The sequence below is a fragment of the Vicugna pacos genome, chromosome 33 (genome assembly GCF_048564905.1).
Source record: "Vicugna pacos chromosome 33, VicPac4, whole genome shotgun sequence".
Lineage (NCBI taxonomy): Eukaryota > Metazoa > Chordata > Mammalia > Artiodactyla > Camelidae > Vicugna > Vicugna pacos.
The window spans coordinates 12577504-12600876 of NC_133019.1; the positions used below are offsets into that span (position 1 = coordinate 12577504).

At 40.3% G+C, this 23373-nt stretch overlaps 1 protein-coding gene across 4 annotated transcripts in view; it reads left to right on the top strand.

Moving 5' to 3' along the window:
• The first annotated feature begins 6475 nt into the window (after positions 1 to 6475).
• Positions 6476 to 23373, top strand: part of SIK3 (SIK family kinase 3) — a 210011-nt gene continuing 193113 nt past the window's right edge. For all 4 annotated transcript variants that reach the window (XM_015242201.3, XM_015242203.3, XM_015242202.3 and 1 more), the window contains exon 1: positions 6476 to 6775. In XM_015242201.3, the coding sequence (XP_015097687.2) occupies positions 6503 to 6775 (273 nt within the window). In that variant the 5' untranslated portion in view covers positions 6476 to 6502. The remainder of the gene's footprint in view (positions 6776 to 23373) is intronic.

Consider the following 23373-nt stretch of genomic DNA (forward strand, 5'->3'; position numbering starts at 1 on the left):
AATGAATTTTAGAAGGAAAGAATGCCGCCAGGATTGAACTTTTCTTTCTCATAGAGCTCGTACAGAATTCTTACAGAGCACTTGCATTCTGCAGAAAGTTTAGGAATGCACACAATTCCTTAAACAGATTGTTGCATAGCAATGATATAAATATTGTAGTATTTTTCTTACATATATACTTTAAATAAATTTAAGAAGAAAAAATCACTGTCATCTTTTTTTTTTTTAAACAGACCACAGATACTGGAATACTTTAAAGTTTGGGAAGACAACTTGCTTTGGAGACTAAAAGGCCTGTATTTGCTTCCAGAGTCACCACTTCCTGGCTGTGCGAGCCAATCATGATGGGTCAAGTAAACTGGCCATATATAAAGTGGGGATAATAACTTCTTAATAAAGTTATGAGAGTGAGAATGTTTTCATTGGACACAAAGGGTTGCATCGTAAACACAAATGTGTCCAGCTTCCAAAGATTGAACTATCCATGTTTAGTCAACTAACCAAAACATTTAAAATTATACTTTTCTCCTCTTAACTCTGAAGTTTATCCACTTTCACAGTCCTGATTCTATTCTTAATCATTCTTAATCTCTTGAAAGTGATTTGGAAAGCAACATGTTATTGTTTACATACTTTTAGCATTTAGAGGGAGGAAATTAATACTTGAGTGCCTACTATGTTCCAGACTCTAATCTAGGTCCCTGAGCATATTTATGACAGTTGAGTCTCCTAACAATCCCATTAGGTTGGAGTGATTTTCCAGAAAAGGAAACTGAGACTCAGAGATGAATCTGTAAGTGGAAAATCCCATTGAAAAGTGTAGGTCTAACTGTAAAACTGTCGCTCTTTTTACTTTATGCCAGGCTGCCCTTTAAATGTGACAAAAGTATGAAATTATTTTAAAAATAGAAACCAACAAATTAATTTCATCCTTAAGAAGTCTTTTAAAAACGCCATGAGAACTCTAGGGATAATTGGAGACATCCTTGGGTGGCACAAAACCACAGTGGTGGACTGTTAACTCAGCCCAAAGCACCACTGTAACTTTAGCCCACTGTACTTTCTGTTTGGGCATAAAGACATGCAGCTTCCTGGAGCCGGCTTCCATTTGGATTCCAGCTTCCTGGCTCCTGATGTGGGTTTGTGGTTTTCAACTGCCTGCAGTTTAAATATAAAGGACTAGAAGGCCTTAGTGGAATGGAAAAGGGAATCCAGCCAAGCATCATGTAGCTTAGAACTCTGACCAGCAGGTGTCTCTGCAGACAAGGAAGAGGATTCCTTTTGGCCTTAGAGGTGGGAGATAGTCTAGTTTAACTGAGGAGTATCGTGGTGGGAATGAAGCAAAGATAGATCAGCCACCTACAAAAATCAAGCCCAATTGTATAATTTTTTTCTTAACCAAGAGATGGAAAGCCTGGTAGAAAACCTAAGCAAACCCCAGTCTTAATGCAAGGAAGCAGAGTCTGTGTTTTTCAAAACATGCAAGGCTGTTTTGAAGATGAGCACTTAAAACTGAGAGGAGATTGCCAAGATAGGTGCAGCAGAAAGGATGGCTTCTTAGGAGAGATGTGAAGATGAAGGGAAAGGAGGAAAGATGAAGTTCTCTCACCATAAGAAGCATATCCTTTTGTGAAAAAAGTTGTTCTGAATGTACTCTTTTTTTGTACTAACTGTATTTTCCCACTGATTTTCCTTATAAAACCACAGGTGCATTTACCTGAGAAAAACATTAATCCCAAATGATAATATAGTCACATCTAAGAATGCAGAAAACCTTTAAAAAATCATACTTAAAGATCTTTTGAATGATCTAAAGGGTAACTATTTAATAATAATCTAAAAATGCTTAAACCATATCCTAGAATATATCTAAAGTAGTAAGATTAATTTTTATGTTTCATTTAGTAGCTTGAATGGTTCCACTGAAAAGAAAAATGTGGGCAAGCAGAACAGAAAATCCTTGGCTGAAAGCTTATTTAGCTGCTCTCAGATCCCCTCCCCAAGATGTTTTACAGCAGGAAACTATGTACTTTACTTGTTTATGTATTTATCTATTACTGAAGTATGGTTGATTTACAATGTGTTAGTTTCATATGTACAGCAAAGTGGTTCAATTATACGTATATATCTAATTCTTTTTCAGATTCTTTTTCATTATAGGCTATTACAAGATATTAAATATTATTCCCTGTGCTATACAGTAGGTCCTTGTGGTTTATCTATTTTATATAGAGTGGTGTGTATCTGTTAATCCCATACTCCTAATTTATTCTTTTCCTCCTTTCCCCTTTGTTAACCATACATTTGTTTTCTATGTCTGTGAGTGTATTTCTATTTTATAAATAAGTTCATCTGTATCATTTTTTAAGACTCCACATATAAGTGATGTCATATATTTGTCTTAATCTGACTTACTTCACTTAGTATGATAATCTCCAGGTCCATCCATGTTGCTGCAAGTGGCATTATTTCATTCTTTTTTAACAGCTGAGTAGTTTTCCATTGTATACATATGCCACATCTTCATTATCCTGTCATGTCGATGGATATTTAGGTTGCTTCCATGTCTTGTCTTATTGTAAATAGTGCTGCTGTGAACATTGGGGTGCATGTATCTTTTCGAACTAGTGTTTTAATCTTTTCTGGATATACGCCCAGGAATGGGATTACTGGATCATATGGTAATTGTATTTTTAGTTTTTAAAGGAGTCTTCATATTATTCTCCATAGTGGCTGCACCAATTTACATTCCCACCAGCAGTGTAGGAGGGCTCCCTTTCAGGAGACGATATACTTACTTCGACTGTGCAGACCTGTTTCTGAGCACCCAGTGGAAGCACTCAGACATGACTAGGTTGGTCTGAGATAGAAGGAGGAAAGACAAGAGTCACACAGCCAGGATGATAATGCAGAGTATAACCCCAACAAAGAGAAGGTGTGCATCCAGTTCACCTGGAAAACCAGGGCACACTGAGTGTCCTGACTATGTGTATCCAACAATGCCCTGATTTCTACATAATGGCAGAATTTGTAAGTGTTTAATAATTTCCTTGTTTGGCAATATGTGGCATGTGAACATTCTATGATGCTGCCTTTTGGCATACGGATTTCTGAATAATGCTTCTGTATCACTGAATGCTCATATAATGCTGGCTTCTTCCAGAGCAGTAATGAATTGGGCCAATGTAAAATGAGGGATTGGACTTTCTTCAAGGTCCTGATGCCTCTGAGAATCTACGGAGCTAGGATGTGAGGCTGCAGGTTTTTTGGGCGGGGCTTGCTGGTAAACTGCTCTGTGGACAGGCTAAGTGGGCCTTTAAAATCATAGAAGAGTTAATGTATTATCTCCTGCGTTTATATCACTCCCCAGTTCAGACCTTGAGTCCTCAGAGGTTTGGCATTGCTTCCAGAAGTTTCTCAGGCCCTATCCTATCCATCAAGAATGCCTTGGTTTGCCCTTTTCAAATTTTGGAAACAAGACACAATGACAATATGGAGGAAAATGTCTCGTTTCCATCTTCGAGAAAATGTCTCAGTTTCATCTTTGACTCTATCTTTTGCCTTTCCAGAAAAGAGTGAATTGGTTATGGAGGCTGATTGGGAGCTGGGTGGTGGCTAGATCTGTGGCTCCACCCTGGACTGCTGGGCTCTGAGAATTCAGTCCCCAAGCCACTCCTCCAGGTCAGCAGCAGGGCAGGAACACACCTCCCCAGCTGTTTTCCAAGGGCAGCGACACTCCTGCACAGTAAGCAGCGAGTCTCTTCATGGAGCTACTTACACGTGAAGCCATCACTTCGATCAGTTTTGCTATCTCTTGTTCTTCATTGATATGCTTCGGTGCCTGCTCTGTCCTCTCCTCAAGAGCTCTCAAAATCTACTTCCCTGGGTCTAAACTGAACTCAGTCACCCTAGCTTTATGGAGAAACTACATTTCCTCCTAGCTCCTACCTTGATGGGTTTATAATCCAGTGCGGGCGGAGCTCAGGTGCCAGGGGCTGGCTGCCTGGGTTCGAATCCTAATTCTACCACTTTCTAGTTCTATGATTGTGACCAATTCCCTTAATCCCCCTGTGCCTCATTTTCCTTATCTGCAAAATGGGGATAATAATATACAGAGTTACTTAGGGTTGTTGAGGATTAAGTCAGTTCATTTTTGTAAACTAGTTGGCATAGTGCCTGGCAGATTGTTGGTGTTATTGACTGCGAGTTCCTCTCCAAACTTAAATCAGTCCTTAGTATTCAAAAAATCCTTATTAAATACATGCATTTAAACTGTTTTCCTTTTCCCCTGATGATCTTCATTGATCAATCTCCTCCCTAATTTTCTGTATTCTTCTCACCAAAGAGGACTCTTCAGGGAAATCTCCAGCAAATCTTTGTCCAAGTCTCATTAGGACGTAGGATCTCCTGGCCTTAGCCCATATCAGCATGGAGCTTAAATCACATGACACACAGTGTACACATTCTGGCCATTATTTAGGGGCAAGAGTGATCTGCCTCTTCTCTTTGGAAGTGGGACCAATGCTCCATTTTCTAGTTTCTCCCCAGAGGCTTATTTGTTTTTGACACCATCCAGAGAGCAGCAAAATTTGCTGTACTTGATGTTCAAATGATCTCCATGAGTGGAAGAGGGGCTGTAAATTCACTCTGAGGGTTATTTCAGTACTGCTCCTGCAGCCCCCAGAGCAAAAATTTTTTCTTTTGCCTTACCAACCAGCTAAGTTTTCTGTTGAGCACCTCATCCCCTTTGTCTTCTCATGGAGATGGTAAAATTGGGACCCTGAGGCCCTGCACCAAAGTTAATATACAGTCCCTGCTAGAGGCAGGCAAGTAGGGTTGCAGTGGAAAGAGAGGCTGGCCACATGCCATAATTTATCTGGGATTGAATGAGCTCAACCAATGAAAAGGCTTAATCAGTGCAAAAAGCTGAGGACCACTTCATCCTTATCCTTACTTGCTAGTAAAGGAGCCAGTTAGTGTTAATTGTGTTGGCAATTTGAAACAGCCACCAGGGAATTGATTCAAGACAATTGTGTAATGACCTCTCTGTCCCATCTTAGTCTCAGCGATTACTCATAGTCAGATGGGGAATCAGAGAGTTAGTAAATACCTTTTGGTTAGATAAATAGGTGCTCTCCTTCTCACACATTCACAGTGCCCTGCGTGTCAGGTTTCAACATCACACATGCAGTGTCCTGACAACACATTTCTGCCACTGAGAGAGTCATAGACGGGGAGGGATCAGGACTGGCTTGAAGGAATACATTTTAACACTGGCATATTCATGGTCTTGCCTCCACCACCCCTAACCTGCCAAGACCATCTCCTTATTGATAGCCTGGTAGCCTATCCCTCCTCATCCCCACCTAAAGCTGTTAAGTCAATGTACTTAACAAAGGGAGGAGGGAAAAGGAGGGGGAGACCTGCGAGATACTGAGGGCTCTGGAGGATGTGGAATGGCAGACAACAGAGGAGGGAAGAAAAAGGGACATGAGATTTATCGTTGGAATTATAAATTTGATCACCTTTAATGTCCTTGGAGAGTCGCTAGTAAGGATGGAATTTTTATTTTATTATTTACTTATTTATTTTGCCCAAAAGACAGATCGTCTTTAACCATGACGTGGCTCACTGGACAATGCGCACCACTGCTTCATCAGGGTTATTATACAAGTGACAGAAATAGGACGCAGGCACTCTGACAATCATCTAGCTATAGAATTGTTCAGAGGTGGGGTGGGAGGAAGGAAAATGACGTCCCTGCTCTGGCCCTCACCCACCCAATGACTGGAATGCATGTTTGGGCTGGTTCCTCCGCCCTTGAACACGAAATCCTAGTTTCCCCATTCCTCTATATTCGGTGACAGTTAGCTTGGTTGGCTGTACCGGGTGAGTTGGGTTTTGTAAGAGGAAGGAATTTTACTGAAGAATTCCCCTGCCTCGCTACCAACTTGGTTACAGCTGCTTCAATATTGTAGCTATTGCTGCCTTTGGGGCCTCAAGAGCTAAAGTGGGACAGGGCTTGTATTTTTGGTGATGAGGAATATTTTGTTTTAAAGGAGGTTGGGTGATTGCTGAACTGGGACGGAGGTCACAGCAGGGGTCACATTAGCGGTTCCAGAGGGATCAAGGGCGGGCTTTTGGGTCAAGCACAAGCACCCCCCGACTCCGGCAATGCTGCGGCGGCTAGGAACCGGCTGGCATCCTCGCGATGCCCACTGTCTCCTCCCCGGAGGGGGGCACCCGGGAGCCGGCGCCGGAGGAACAGGGCCCACGCGGAGAGGTCGAGCTCGCCGGTGAGGTCACGGTTGCCATGGCTCTGGGCAGTGACGCGCGTCGGCACGTGACGAGCGGTTGCCATGGCGTCGGGCCCCGGCGGCGCGGGCGCTCCGCCTCCCGGAGTGACGTCTGCCGACACCCCCCCTCCTTGTCCCGCCCCCCTGCCCCCGGCACCCCCCCTCGCCGGCTCCCCGCGGCCCCGGAGGTTTCACTGCACAACAAGATGGCGGCGGCGGCGGCGAGCGGAGCTGGCGGGGCTGCCGGGGCCGGAGCGGGGGGAGCCGGGCCGGCCGGCCGCCTGCTGCCTCCGCCCGCCCCGGGGCCCCCGGCCGCCCCCGCTGCTGTGCCCCCGGCGGCTGGCCCGCCGCGTCCCCCAGCCCCGGCCTCCCGCGGGCCGGTGCCTGCCCGCATCGGCTACTACGAGATCGACCGCACCATCGGCAAGGGCAACTTCGCTGTGGTCAAGCGGGCCACGCACCTCGTCACCAAGGCCAAGGTAGTGGCGTGGTGGGACCGGGCGGCTGCGGGGCTGCGCGGCCCGGGACCGTCCGAGTGTGGCGGGGGCAGGACAGACCCGCGACACCGAGGCTGAGGGGTCGGCGCGGCGAGCCGGGCTCAGGAGATTGGAGAGCGTTGGGGACCCGGGAAACGGGTGGGGGCTGTCGGGCGGGAGTGAAGAGGGACGAGCAGAAGGTGGGGGACACCGGAGCACCCGGGAGAGGGTAACTGCACGGCAGAGAGGGCGCAGGGGGCCACTTGAGCTCGGGGACCTGGGGAACTAAGGAGCCGGGGATGTGGAGGGGGTTCCCAGGGCTGTGCGGAGGGTAGTAGAAGGGATGATTGGAAAAAGAGATTTGGAACTCTCCCGGAAGCAGGGGACAGTAAGCTAAGAAGACTGAAGAACCGGCAATTAGGAAATCCTAAGGGAATGAGGACGGGGCATAGGAAATGTGGACCAGGAGGATGAGGGGAAACAAGGGTAAAACTAGCAGATGTGGGGTTGTGAGGGGAACGAGGGTGGCAGGGACACGTCCGGGGGGTATGTGATGGGTGCAGAGTACTGGAGATTTGAAGGACCTGGTACCTTAGGACAGAGGCACCAATCAGCATTTGGTCGTCCAAGGCCGGTAGATGGTGGGAATTGGGAGACTGAGGACAGACCAGATTATTGGAGGAGGCGATGAAAAAAATGGGGAAATTAGGAGAAAAAAATTACTTTGCTTTTCCGCAGGAAGAGGGTCAGGGAGCTGGGGAGGGGGGAGCAGGTTTATGGTGGCACTAGGTAATTGGGGGTTAAACAATTTGAAAGAGCTGGATTGCCGGTTATTTTTAGTTGTTGGAGGGTCCTAAACTGTGGGCTTTATAGAATCCAGGGGGCTGTCAGGGGTGAAGGTGAGGAGATGTCTGAATGCAGACACTAGAGAATTACACTCATTGGGCCCTTTGGTTCCCATGGGATTTGTGGAGCTGAAGTGGTGAAATTGGCCAAGGTCAGTTAGGAAGCCATCTACATCTACATATAACCTTTTATATATAAAGTTCATTTTTGCAGGAAGTGTGGCTAGCACTTCCCTGTGGCCTTCTTCACTGGGAGTGTTGGAGTTGAAGACGTTAGGAGGAATTGTTTGGTTCTGATAGGACTCACAAAGCCCATTTGTACTCCCGATTTCTTTCTTTGCTCAGTCTCTTACTTGAATGAATACTTTCAGTGTAGTCATTCATTATATTTAAAACTGCAATTTGTATTTCCCTCAACCTGACTAATGAAGAACCCTCATAGCTGCCGCTGCTTCCTCCCAAAGCCACATCAATTCCCCTCAACCTCCTCAGCCTGGCCTCTGGTTATTGTCACCTACCCTGTTTTTGCTTGTTTTCAGCGAGCAGTGAAGTTACCTCTGCCTTCTCTCCTGCTCACTTACAACCTAAACTTCCTTTTTCCCTCCTTTCTGTCAAAGACTGCAAGGCACCCATCTTACCCGGGGTGGGTGGCTGTGGAGAATTGATTGGTCAGTTTCACTTCCTCTGGGGGGCCCCCTTCAGCCTTTTTGTCAGTTTTTATCAGAGGGCCTCAAGTCTGCAGGTCTGAGCTGAAAGAGATACCAAAGTCCAAGGTTTCCTGATGTTACCCTCAGACCCTGAGGGGAGTAGACTAAGCCACGACTCTGGTGCATCTCTGCGCCTTCTGAGTGTTTCCAGTTCTGTGTACTGTTAGCCAAAGCAAACTTGTGTTTACAAACAACTCTAATTGTCCGAATCTTGTTCCTTGTTTTGCCGTTTCCTTTCTCCACGCTCTCCCCCTCCCACCTAAGTAATGACAGAGCTCCTGTGATTATTTCGCTCTGACCTCTGGGGGATGGACTCTGAACTTAATCGGTTGCCTGGTTTATGGCATCTATGATTTAAAGAATTTTGTATCTTCCAGCCCTTGGATACACCAAAATATTAATTAAAGAAATCTGTGACAGAGAGGGTTGAATGTTTTTGTAAAGATAATTGCAAACAGTTAGTTGATTCTTGGCTTTATATATGAGAGACATTTCTATCTTCAGTAGTCAGCAAAGCCAGTGGCTAATTATGGCTGGTCTGCCCACTTTCTGATTTTCCAGTGTGTGTGTCTTAGTTTTTCTCTAAGGCTTTGGTATCCTTTAGGACTGCAGCATTTGAAACATCAGCTTGTCAGCTTGTTTATGAATGGGTGTCACTGTTTGTGTTGGTTTTTATCTTTGATCATTTGTGGTGTGCAGTTATGTAATTCCTATGTATGGAAATATTTAAAATCTTGATTGAGGCTGAAATGGCTTGGACAATGAGTTGCACGTGTGACAGGACCACACCAGCACTCATTTGTGTTTCTGTGGCAGTGTGCAATTTCCTAGTTACAGTTACGAGTACCCTATCTTTCCCTGCTCAAATTACTCTGACGACATAAGTGAAGCTTAATTCACAAGGAGTTGTCATGTGCTCTGGGTAAATGATGAACATATTTTGGCCAGCTCCATGCTTATCTGAATCCACTTTGGAAGGGTTTCTCAAATGCTGGCAGCTCAGACATTGCTAACAACTGTTGACATACAGTATGATGGCCTATTAAGGCCGCGGTTTGGTTATATAATGGCGAGGAAGGTGCCTAGGTATTGGCAGTTGCAGAAGCTGCTGTTCAGTTACTCAGGTGGATAGATTTTTCTCCCATGCACTGCAGCATTTATCTTCTGCAGTCAGGTCACTTGCAACCAAAGAGAGCTAGCTCTTTTTTCTCCCATCTCCTTCCAGAATGTATCATTTTTTGGTTTTGTCTTCCAGAGGTACGTGATTTCTTTCTCTTTCTCCTTTTTCTCCCACCGAATGGTCTGGGTTTTTCCTATAACCACACGTAACAATCAGACTCCAGTAATTCAGATGGTATTTGTGTTGGCTGCGAGAAGTTAGGTAGTAGGTGTTTTCTGAACATCAGAGAAATATTTATGGTCACCTTTTCTTACACACACTACCTATTCCAAGGGCCAAGAGGATGAAGTAAACTTCATTTATTGACTAAGCTACTGCGCTCCATCCAACAGTTTGCAGCACGGCACTCATGAGCTCAGACTTCATATTGGCAGCACTGCAGTGTTTCGAGCGTCACTGCAGAACAGTTAACAGGGGAGAATATTCATCTGTGACATACTTTGGTCAGCAGCTCACCCTGGCTGTCTTTGTCCAGCCTTCTTTGAGCTTCCTTTTTTGGAGGAGCCTTAGTCTGAGATTCTCTGGCCCTCTTCTTTTGGTAGGGTGCTATAAAATATTGAAAATATTTAAAAAAGACTTTCTGCTCTAAATTCCTTATAGTTGCTAGCCTGTGCTTAATTATACTTTCACTGGCTGGATGAATGGGAACAAGGAGTGGATATATTTTGTGTGCATTAAAAAAAGAAGTATAGGTAACTATAAAAGCCTCTGGTCAAATATTTTAAAGTGTATTTCAGCAAATATATATCACTTGCCTGTTTACTGGTTTGTAGTAAGAACTTGAGCTTTGGATAAGACTGCCTAGGTTTGGACCTTCTGCTACTTAATAGCTGGGTGATTTAACCTCTTCGTGCTTGGATTTCCTCAACTGTCAAATGAGATGACATTAGTACTTACCTCACAAGTTTGGGTGTTATGAAGATTAAATACCATAATTTATGTGAAACTCTTAGAACAAATGTGCCTGGCACATAGTAGGCATATGGTAAAAGTTATCACCACCATCATCATCAGATGCTATGGTAACAAAGATGAGTAAGACATAGTCCCCCTGTTTTGTTTTTCACACTTTTAAAACAGTTCATGAGTGCATATGCCATTCATTTTGTGTAGGTAGATGTCATGCTAATAATATGCTTTCAGGGTCAAAAAAATAGTTTGCTATTATCTCAGGGGCCTCTTTGAGAGAGTTGGATTTAATTCCTGTGGACTATGGGCTAATTTCATGAAATGGACATTTTAAAACATAATTTTCCATTAAACTCTTTGAACAGTTACGAGACTTGTCTGATGAAAACTGTGACTAACACTGGTTTTTATTTAGGCTGCCTTGGCCATTCAGTATGTTTGTGTTACTACTCTTTGTCACACTGGTGACAGAATAGAGCTTGAGTGCAGTTCTTTCTCTAGAGATTCACTTAAATTTCGTGGAGAATGTGAAGAAATATTTCTACAAGCTTAAGGACACGTTTGCACTTTGGTGCAGGGTGTGCTACTTAGAGGGCCAAGGTCAGGATTCTTAGCTTTAGATATTGTATGAGAAAACATTTTGCTCCATGACCCCAGTCAAAATATTGACCAGCCGGAACACATCTGTGTGCTGCGTGGTGTAGTGCAAACTCATTTCCACGAGGAGAACAAGTCAAAGTGGGCTCATGGTAGTCTTTTCACTTCTCAGGATGATGCTTGTGCTCATCAGAAGGGTGAAAACAAGATTCATTAGTAAATAGAAAAGAGAATTATGTCAAAAAGAAATTGAAAGCAAGGTTTACAATAGTTACATTTGAGGAGGATGGTTCCATCCCTAGGTAATCTAGAAATGACTATTGCAAGATGACCAACTTCACAAACTGTACGATTCCAGCCAAATGACCTTCTGGAAAAGGCACAGCTACAGAAATAATAAAATGATAGTGGTTTCTAGGGGTTTGGGGAGATGGAGGGAGGAATGAATAGATGGAGCACAAAGGATTTTTAGGGCAATGAAATTATTCCGTATGATACTATAGTGGGGGCTCCATGTCATTATACATTTGTCAGAACCTACAGAGTGTACAACATCAAGAGTGAACCCTCATGTAAACTGTGGACTTTGGTTGATAATAATATATCCGTGTTGGTTCATTGATTGTACTAAATATGCCACACTGAAGAGGAATGTTGAGGGTAGGGGAATATATATGTGTGGGTGGGGAGGGCTGTGTGTGAACTCTGTATTTTCTGCTCAATTCTGCTGTGAACCTGAAACTGCTCTAAAAAAATAAAGTCTATTAATAAAAAAAAAAGAAAGATGACTAACTTCATTTTGATACAATTGTGATGGGGTTACTAGCTTTGTTGAAGCTTTGTGAAGAGCTAAGATTGATCTGGACTAGTCTCTCCAGAGTCAAAATATCAATATTGCACTTTCAAAAATGTTTATTTTAACATTCTGACTTTGGTGCCAGCTCCCTAGAAAGTCATAGATCTGGCTCAAGGCAGAGGTGCCCAGACTAGTTATTTCTGTGCCAGAAGTGCTGTTTTCATTTTCCAGGCATCAGTCTGGCTCATGTTTTCTAGTTCATGGCATAAAAGAGAACAAAATGGATGCTTTGAAAAGAAAAAGAGACATACTTTACTTACCAGAGCTTCTGTAAGTCTAAAAAACACCTAAACCATCTCTATACAGAGATGGAAACTTTCCCTTATCCATTCATTCATTTAACGTGTATTTACTCACTGCAAATTTTGTGTCAGGTTCTATTCTGGGCTCTCGAGTACCCCCTGAATAAGAGAGAGAAAAAGCTCTTGAAACTTATTTTCTGATGGGAGGAGACAGGCAAGAAACATGCAAACAAATAACTTTATCTAGAGGCAAATACTATGAAGAAAATAAACGGGCTAGAGAGCGTCTAAGGGAGGATGCTGCTTCCGATAGAGGGTCAGGGAAGGCCTTTCCTGAATGATGAGAAAGAGCCAGCTTGGGAAGCTTTGGAAGACCGAATATTCAGTAGAGAAGGAATGTCACGTGCAACGTGGTGCTGGGGTGGAAGTGGACTTGGTTTATCCAAAGATTAGACCCAAGGTCAAGATGCCTAGAATTTAGTAAACATGAGAGAGGATGGTAACGAATGAGCTCAGAAAGTTAAACAGGGGCCAGGTCACATAGGTCTTATAGGCCATTTTATGGAATTGGGTATGAAACAAGGGATTGACCCCAGAGAATATCAAAGCATCAAAGCAGAGCACTGATGTCATCTGATTTACGTTTTAAGAAACTCATGCCGGTTATCTTATGGCTAAGGGTAAGTTAAGCTTTTTCTGATGCATTTCTTCAGATAAGAGGTTACAATTTCTTCAAATTTGAACACCTTATAGTCTTTCACACTGTAAGAGACTGGCATACGTTTTACATATAAATTAAACATGATCAGCCAATAAATATCTGTCAGTTTGAGGGCACTAAAAAGATCTTAGAGATGTTCTGTTTCAGTTCTTTCTTTTCTAGAGACTAGAAAGATGGACTTAACGGAATTTAGAATCTCAGGCTTTTAGGGGCTAGTAAAGTAGTTCAGGCCAATGATCTATTAGACTCATGGCTCTCTTCTGTATCTCTCCCACCTCGCTCTTGCCCAGAATCCTGCAGCTGGTTATTGGGGAGCTAGAAATAGAGTCCAGGCATCCTTTCTCCCTTAGGGATAGAAAACATTGCCCCCACCCTCTGAGCTCTTGCTCATTCATTAGAGAAACAAGATACACCTACTAATTAAAGTCTGAAACCTATCCTTTCTATTGAAACAAACTCCAAAAAATGAGTTGTCACAATAAGAGGAAAACTTTCCAAGTAGGGAACATGCCAACACTGTTTTTTCACCTGTCCTTTGGTGGTGGTTCGCTTTGTCACCCCCCCCCCAACCACTTACCCGCAGTCCTCCATGGGTGCACTGCTTTGCCTTTAAATCTCCTACTCAGATGTCCCTTGTTACTGCCTTGACATGACTGAGGTGTCAAAAAAACCTTTCAAAATGCCAAGGAAGCAGAAAGAGAAAGGAACACAGAAAAGGCAATGACCATAAATACAGTTTGCCTTATATAGTTTTCTTTTGCCGCAATATCTCGCATACACCCAGGGAATATGAGTAATTATACTTTTGCTCTGTTGGGTTGGTCTGGTCTATCTTTGAAGGTACCTGTCTTAGATGGACTCGTCCTTTACCAGATCACTAGCAGTTTCCAGGGGATGGAGCCATCTTATAACTCAGTAAGAGAACTGGTCACCAATATACTTACCTTGATGATGCAGCTGAGGGCCAAGATCTTGAGCCATTTATCTAGGGCTCCTCTTACGTAGTTCTGGTGTCTGACCTGTTCCCCAGGTGAATGACCTCACCTATCAGGTGAGTCCCTGCCCTCTTCTAATAGTGAATAGTTCGGTCCCTTCTGGCATAATAGGGCAGTCGGATTGTCTCGTGGATGACTAGTTAACATCCAGAGGATAAAAATTATATACATTCTCATGGACTTTTGTCCTAATGTAATAAATATTTGTTAAATAAATGGCCTTGGCAATGTGTTTGAGAAGCCTCAACAGTTTTAGATGAATTAGCTTGAAAGGGTTTCTTTTGGATCTGTTCAGAATAAAATTCCATGAGCTAGGACAAAACAGCTGGATAAGCTGTGACGAAATTATGTTAGCACATTTCTGGTTAGGAGGTGTGTGATCCACTGTAGACAAGGAGTCTCCGGCCACACTGATAAGCGTTCCATCTCAGAACGTAGCTTGTGAGAGAGGTAGGGATCAGATTGCGAATACTCAGCCTCATTTCCCAGAAACTGCAAAGGAAAGAGACGCAAACATATCGCCTGTTTAAGCTCCTCTGTGTAGGCTGGGCTCACTCAGTTGGATACTTTTGGCCAGTTATCTTAAACTATATTTAGGCTTTGGTTAGGAATTTCTGAGAAATTATGAAATTTCTGCCTAGTTTCAGCACCAGGACATGCTTACCAACAGTATACTTTACCTCTGTTTGCTCTCTCCTGAAAAATTTGAATGTGAAAATTTGGGTTAGCTAACCCCATTCCTTGAGACTGAATTTTTTGGAGGAGAAATTTTTCTTTCATTCATTCATTCATTCATTCCATCCATCCGTCCTTCCAATAAACTTTTGGAAAATTATTTATCAAAAACTAGGAATAGATATGGCACAAAATTCAAAAAGTACAAATTTGTATATAGTGAAATTATCTGCCTTCCACTCCAGTACCTTAGCCACACAGTTTTTTAGCCTTGTTTCAAATATTTAAGGGCTTTCCTGGATCAGTCAAAATGCTAGGTGCTGTTTGTTTTCTGACAGTGCTTGGACGTGCTTAAATTTTTTAAAAATCACTTTACTTAAAAAAAAAAAAGAAGACAATATCTAACTTGTTAAGAGACACAAGCGTGATCATTTAGTGTCAGCCCCACGAGGGCAGGGATTTTAGGCTGTTGTTTGCTGCTGTATTCTCAGAGCCTACAACAATGCCTGCAAGCATTCATTTAGTGAATGAATATAAGGATTATAAAAAAGGGGGAGCTGAGTTTGTTTTTATACTCTTAGTGCATCTTCGGATTTTGTGATTGAAATGCCCTGTCTCCAGTTAAGATGTTAAAGAAAAGTAATTTTCTATCTTTTTCTCACAAATCTCTAGGTAAGGAGATTTCACAACCTTTTTAGACAGGTAATTTTTGGCATATCTCCAACTTTCATTATTAAGAAGTTCAGTATAATCTAAAGAAAATCCTGCAATTTAAATTCAAGTCCTTCAATCTAAAGAGAAGTTTCTTTTATATCCAGGCTCCCAATGGGTTGCTTCCTTGAGAAGTTCCCATGGGTTTATGGATACAGTCCAGCCAGTGCCTCTTGTCCTTCTGCCTTGGAGCTGACCCTCGAAGCTGACTTGGGCTGCTGGCACTTCCAGAAATAACTTCACACTATTTGTTGAGTTACCTCTTTTTCTTTTCTTTATAATAAGGGATCTGATTAAAATAGCAGCTACTTTTGTTTCACCGGTCCTTAATTTCAATGGGTTACTTAAAAATTTTTTTTAATTTATTTTTTGGTAGGGGGTAGGTAACTAGGTTTATTTAGTATTTACTTATTCTTAGAGAAGGTACTGGGGGTTGAACCCAGGACCTCATGCATGCTAAGCATGTGCTCTGCCACTTGAGCTGTACCCTCCCTTGTCAATGGGTTACTTTTATTGGTCCTTACCTTTAATGGACTAATTCAACTGGGTTTTTTTTGTGTGTCATCTGTAGGCAAAAAGCAGCAACTTCTGATAGTAGATGACAAGAAGAAAAGTGTTGTTCTTGCCAGGGTGGGCAAAAGGTTAAGTTAAAGGAACAGTTGAGTGTTTGCAGACTGGATCTGGTAAGAGGAGGAAGACAGAGGGCCCTGAGCATAAATTCTCTTACTTCAACCTCATTGCTTATTGCTATTGGCTCTCTTTTACTTCTTGCCATATTTTTTTCTGATTATAAAAGTAATTTGTGCTGATGGAAGAAATTTGGGAAAACTCAGAAAATTACAAAGAAGCAGAAGGAAAAAAAATCACTTATAATCTTGCCACCCAGAGGCAACAGTTATTAATATTGTAAAGTACATCATTCAGATCATGTTGATATACTATTTTATTCCTTCCCCCATCATTATAAACATTTCCTCATCATTAGAAACTATTTGTAAACATCAATTTTAATGGATGTATACTTTGCTATTTATGACCACTGTTATTTTTTGAATCTTTTTCATAATTTAAGGCTCTTCCCAGTTTTTCACTGTCAGAAATTTGCTGTGATGTCCATTTTTGTGCATGGATCTTTGATGCATTTCTGATTTTTGCTCAGGATAGACTGTTGGATGTGCAATTACTGGGCAGAGGGTATGCATGTTTTTGAGACACCTGATACATACACTGTCACGTTGCTTTCCAGAAAGGTTGTGTCAGGGTTAGCGTCCCAGAAGTGTATGAGAAGGTCTTTCTTTATCTTGTCTCTCCTCTGCCTTTCTTGGCTTGGAAGTATAGGGCTTGTAAGTCCCTGTTGCCCCGCGACCCCTAGGGTTGTAGATTTGGGACACGCTAAAAGAGGGCTAGAGAAGCTGACAGTTCTTTCCTTGAACCAAACACGGATGAGGAATGAAGAGAGTGTCACTCTTATCTCTCGATTGTTTTTTTATGAATCATCATTCTCTTCTGATTTTTCCCAAAGAGATGTAAACCTAAATTGGAGAAATGACTGAAGGGAAGAAGAAAAATTAATGAGAAATAGACTCTGAGCACTTGAACCTTTGATTTTTAAATAGCTATTCTTTGGTAATCACTAGTGAGAATTTCAAAGATTGATAAAGGTTGTAAATTACTCCTTTTTTTAAATGATAAAAAATTGGTGAAGGAATTATAAGAGAAATAATTATGTGAATAAATATGGTGACACATCAGTCTTACTATGTTTGGATTTGCTTTCTGCAGTATACTTTATGTGTTATTAAACAGATTTTCAAGGGTAATTGGGCCATATGGAATATTGTTCTTGGAATGTTTTGGAGTTACCACTGCTGTGCTTTGGGCATCTGACAATATGATCTTTTCTTTTATCTCCAATAAAAGGCCTTTTATACAATAGGTTTGGGCTATGATTTGCTTAGTTAAGTGGGGGGAAAAACTAATGAAACAGAGAAATGACACCTAATGGTACATATACTTTTAATTTTTATTTTAATTAAAATACAAATATGCATTAATTCTTTAAAAACTAAAATTAAATTTTTTATTAAATTCAAAATTTAATTGCAAATTAATTAAAAATTAATCTTTAAAAAAGTTTGTTATGGAAAATATCAAACATAAGCAAAAAAAAGAATAGTATAATGAACCCCCACCAACCTGTTACCCAGCTTAAGCAGTTATCACCTCATGGTCAATTGTTCACGCATACCACTTCCAGCTTCTCTTTCCTTCCTGGTTTATTTTGAAGCAAATCCCATAATCTCATCATTTCATCCGTAACTATTTTGGCATGTATCTCTAGATGAGGATTCTTCTTCTCATTCTAAGTGAAGTGGGCCAGAAAGAGAAAGAAAAATGCCACATGACATCATTTATATGAGGAATCTAAAAAATAATAACAAAAATAGTAAGGATACAAATGAACTAATTATTATTTTGATTTCTTGAATATGTGTAAGTGCATTTGACTGTCCTTTATGATTGGATTACCACATTTTGTTGATTCTTACTTTGTAGTTGGCTTTATTCCTTTGATAACTATATAAGTTTAAAAAGCTAAAGATCGAATCTGTTCTTAGAAACAATAATTAGTACATATATGTAAACTAAAAAAAAGCGCAGTATACTGTATATATGTATTTACATGCAATATAATGTGTATTATGTTGTATATTGTATTGCAGTACAGTTGAACTGTTATAATTCTACCTAAAAAAACTGAAAAAGGAAAAAACATGTAACGACAGTACCATTATCCTGCCTAAAACAATTAACAGTAATTCCTTAATGTCATTAAATATCAAATAAGTGTTAAAATTTCCCTGACTGTCATATATATATGTATATATATATATATATATATATATATACACACATGTATATATATTTGTTTTTATTGTTTTTTAACCACTTACTTATTTGAATCAGGGTCTGATTAAAGTCCATACATTATAATTGATTGATGTCTCTAAAGTTTTGTATTTAAAAAAAAATTTTTTTTTACCGTGTAGCTTTCGCCCTCCTTCTCTTTCTTTGCCGTTTGTCTAAGGAGCACATTTGCTAATCTTTTGATGTAGGCCATTCTCTGTATGTTGACGTCCTGGTTAAAGTTCTTCATCTTGTTTGTGTTAAACATATCCATAGTTCATCATCTGTGATTTCCAGTTTTGTTTTGCTTTTTAAAAGCCGATTAGGAATTTAAAGTTTTTTGTGAAGCAGTACGAGTACAGAATCCCTCTTGGGTTTTTTGATTTTCTCCCCATGGTCTTTTACACTTGTCTCATCCACATCTAATTTGATTTTACCAAGTCTTTTTAAGCATTCAACTTAGTTTTCAAAGAAACGTGTCTTTTCCCCCTGATTTCTCATCAAAACTGTAAACACATAGTGAATTAAATTGTGTACTTATAAAAACAAGAGCAACTGGTATAAATAGGTTTGGGGAAAAAAACAATTAATTCTCGGTAAGCATGCAACTTAATGGGTAGGAGCAGCAATATCCAGGAGGAAGAGGGAGTAGCTGTTAATTGGGGCCCCTGTGCATGCCTGGGCACCAGTTGTTTTACAGAAGAAAAGGGAAGCATTCGTTATTTTGGCTGGTTGGTGGAGAAGTAGTGGGTTAAGAGAGCTTCTACATTCATTTTATAATTATAAATAAGCCAAAATTGTTAGAAATTTGAGGGCAAGATATTTTGCAGACTCTTTCACTTACAGTGTATATTTCAGTGTAGTATTTTTGTCCACTTGTGTTAGAATTTGCATTAACCGAACTGAATTTGATAATGGGCCAGTGATGTTGAAAATTTGGTGAGGAAACAGCCCGAACTCTCTAGTTTGAAAGGTTTATGTCTGTTCACTGCCAGTGTAGTGTTCCATGGAACAAGTTGACATTTTCATGGAGTAAGTTGTTTTCTGTTCCTGGCAAAAGAAACCTTGGTTCATATACCAAAGAAACAGGAGTGTTTTTATCGTGAAAGGCAGGAGCAGAGCTGTGTGTTTCTTATTAGGATTAGTTGGGCACCTGCAGGATTTCTTCTTTCTTTCTGCTTCCTGCCTCCTGTTGCCCTTTCCTTCTGTCAGAATGTTCTAATGTTGCATAAGCAGTGTTCTGACAATCGATGAGTTTTTTTGTAGCTCATTTTTTTAAACCCTTGAAATAATGTTTTTGGTGATTGTATGTTCTTGGCTTACTTTCCATTTCTACATCAACAGTGATATTGTTATTCTAGTCAAATGGGGCAGTTGTGTTCCAGCAGTGATCTCTGTTTCCAAGTCAGCTTGCAGAGACATCACGTTCATATATTATACCTATGTGTGTAGTAATTCTGGGAGATAATTCAATTTTGAGATGATGCTTTTGGATCTCTGTAAAGGATTTTACGATGCTGGAGAATAAAATAACTCGTTTGAAGCATTGTTACTCACTGGCCTGTTTGACTTATGCAGAAGAGTGGCCAGTGATTTGAGCCTGCTGGCTCTTCTGATCTCATTTTCCTTCTTCCTTTCAGTCAGCAGCTGCATCCCGTGCCCGGCTCTAATTGAGCCCTTAGTAAAAGGGGCACTGTTATACTGACTCACAACCTCTTATGTCAATGGTTGTTATATTTTGTAGGCCAAGAATCCATTTTAGAACTGCATTAAGATTTGAAAACAGCATTTCGGTTGTGTTACCTAAATTCCTCTTCCTTTCCTTATGCGAGTCGCAGTGTTTTCTGCTTTTCCAACTCTTTGGGGAACTTTCTTGGCTCATCAGAACTGCTCGAGGCGGTCTCTAGTAATGAGCTGAGCATTGCGGTGGGAGTGAGGGCACGCGTTTCCAGTTTCAGCTTTTACTAGCATGGCAGTTTTCATTGGGCAAGTCACAACCTCTTGGAGCATCCAGTTTCTGTTTAATGTATATGTATTTTCAACAGTTTTGTTGAGGTAAAATTCACATACCATACAATTCCACCCAGTTCAGTGTTTCTAGTATTGACAGAGTTGTGCAACCATCACCACAATCCATTTTAGAACATTTTCTTTCCCCTTAAAAGAAGCGACCTACTGCCACTTTGTGCATTTCCTCAACCTCCCTCCCCCAGCCCTAGTCAGTCACTCATCAGTCTCTATACATTTTTGTTTTGTTTTGTTTTGGGAGGTAATTAGGTTTGTTTGTTTGTTTGTTTTTAATGGAGGAACTGGGGATTGAACCCAGGACCTCGTGCATGCTAAGCGTGCACTCTGCCACTGCGCTATCCCTTTCCCCATAGTCTCTATAGATTTGCCCATTTTAGACATTTCATATAAATGGGATCATACAATGTATGGCCTTTTATGTCTGGCTTCTTTCACTTAGCATAATGTCTTCAGGGTTCATCTATGTTGTAACACATGTCAGAACTTCCTTTTTATGGCTGAATAATTTTCATTCTATGGATATGTTACATTTTTTTATATCCATTCATGAATTGATATGTATTTGCATTGTCTCCACTTTTTGGCTATTATGAACAAGGCTGTTATGAACATTTGTATATGGTTTTTACATATACATATGCTTTCATTTCTCCTGGGCACATACCTAGGGGTGGGATTTCTGGATCATAAACATTCTATGTTTAACTTTTGGAGGAATTGCCAAACTGTTTTGCAAAGTGGCTGCACCATTTTACATTCCCACCAGTAATGTTTGAGGGTTTCAACTTTTCCACTTGCTTACCAAAACTTACTTTCTGTCTTTTTGATCTAGCCATCCAAGTGGATGTGAAGTGGTAACTCATTGTGGTTTTGATTTGCATTTCTCTTACGACTCCTGGCATGGAGCATCTTCAAGTGCTGATTGACCATTTGTAGATCTTTGGAGAAGTGTCTTTTTAGATTCTTCACCCAGTTTATACGTGGGTTATTTGTCTTTTTATTGTTGAGTTGTAAGAATTCTTTATATATTCTGCACACAAGTCCTTTATCAGACATATGGTTTACAAATGTTTTCTCCCATTTTGTGGGTTGTCTTTTGACTTTTATGATGAATTTGCAGCACTAAAGTTTCAAATTTTGATGCTCTAGTTTCTTGATTTGTTAAAGTTAGTCTGACTCTTCCTTTGTACTCATTCTGTGTCTTTCTGCCATTTTGGGATAGTTCTCCATTTTGCATGACATTTTATAGCTTCAAAGTCTCTTTAAAAATACCTGTGTATGTATTTGATACTGTGTCTTATAAAATAATCAACTGCAAAATATATAACGTTGGAAGTGAAAGCTTCCTCTCTCCAGAGAACATTGTTAACATATTAGAACTAGATTTTTTGTATTCACATGTTAACATTTTACGTTTTTTATTAAAAAGGGATCGTACTACACATCCATTTGCTACTTGTTTTTTATTTTCATTTACTTATTTCAGTTTTATTGAGACCTATGTGACATACATCACTGTGTAAGTTTAAAGTGAACAGCATAATGATTGGACTTACGTATATCATGAAATGATTACCACAATAAGTTTAGTGAGCAGCCACCATCTCATATAAATAAAACATTTTAAAAAATTGAAAAAAAATTTTTTTCCTTGTGAAATTTTTCCTCTTAATATATACTCGCTTAATAACTTTCATATATAACCTACAATACTGTTAATTATATTTGTCATGTTGTTCATTACATCTTTAGTACTTATTTATCTTACAACTGGAAGTTTGTACCTTTTGACTGCCTTCATCCAGTTCTTCCTCCCCCTACCCCCACCTCTGGTAACCGCCAATCTGATCTCTTTTTTGTTATGAGTTAGTTAGTTAGTTAGTTTGTTTTTGAAGTATAATTGACCAACAATACTGTTTGGTTCTTGTTACACAACATAGTGATTCAGTATTTCTATACATTTCAAAATGATCACGTCAATAAGTCTAGTTATGCACTGTCCCCATACGAAGATATTACATAATTACAGACTATATTCCTCACACTGTACATTTCATACCCGAGACTCATTTATATCACAACTAAAAGTTTGTACCTGTTAATCTCCCTCATCTATTTCTCTTCTCTCTCCCCACTCCCTCCTCTCTGGCAACCACCTGCTTGTTCTCTGTTTCTAGGACTCTGTTTCTATTTTGTTATGCTTGTTCATTTGTTTTGTTTTTTTAGATTTCACATGTAAATGAAGTCGTACGGTATTTATCTTTCTCTGCCTGACTTATTTCACTTGGCAGATATGCTCTAGGTCCACCCATGTTGTCATAAATGACAAGATTTTGTTCTTTTTTACGGCTGAGTAATAATATTCCATTGCATATATATTCCACATATTCTTTATCCATTCACCTATTGGTGGGCACTTAGGTTGCTTCCCTATCTTGGCAATTGTAAATAATGCTGCAATGAATACTGGGGTGCCTATGTCTTTTCTAATTAGTGGTTTTATTTTCTTTGGATAAATACCCAGGAATGGAATTGCTGAATCGTATGGTAGTTCTATTTTTAATTTTTTGAGGAATCTCCATACTGTTTTCCGTAGTAGCTGCACCAGTTTACATTCTCACCACCAGTGCATGAGGGTTCCCTTTTCTTCACATCCTCACCAGCACTTATTATTTATTGTCTTTTTGACCTGCTATTCTGATAGGTGTGCAATATCACACTGTAGTTTTGATTTGATGCTTAGTGATGTTGAGCATCTTTTCATGTGCCTGTTGGCCATCTGTATGTCTTCTCTGGAAAAATGTCTATTCAGAGTCTCTGCCCGTTTTTTAATTGGGTTGGTTTGTTTTTTTTTTGATGTTGTTTGAGTTCTTTGTATACTTTGGATATTAACCTCTTATCTGGTCTATCACTTGCAGGTATCTTCTCCCATTTAGTTGGCAGTCTTTTCGTTTTGCTGATGATTTCTTTCACTGTGCAGAAGCTTTTTATTTTCATGTAGTCTCATTTATTTATTTATTTTTGCTTTTGTTTCCTTTGCCTGAGGAGACGTATCCAAAAAATTTTACTAAGACCAATGTCAAAGAGTGTACTGCCTATGTTTTCTTCACTCCTTGTGGTTTAATTTAATATCTCCCACATTCTTTCATGTCAGTACATTTTCCCCTAGTCTCAACCTTTTTAATGGCAGAGTATTCCATTTTATGAATATAATTTATTTAAGTAGTA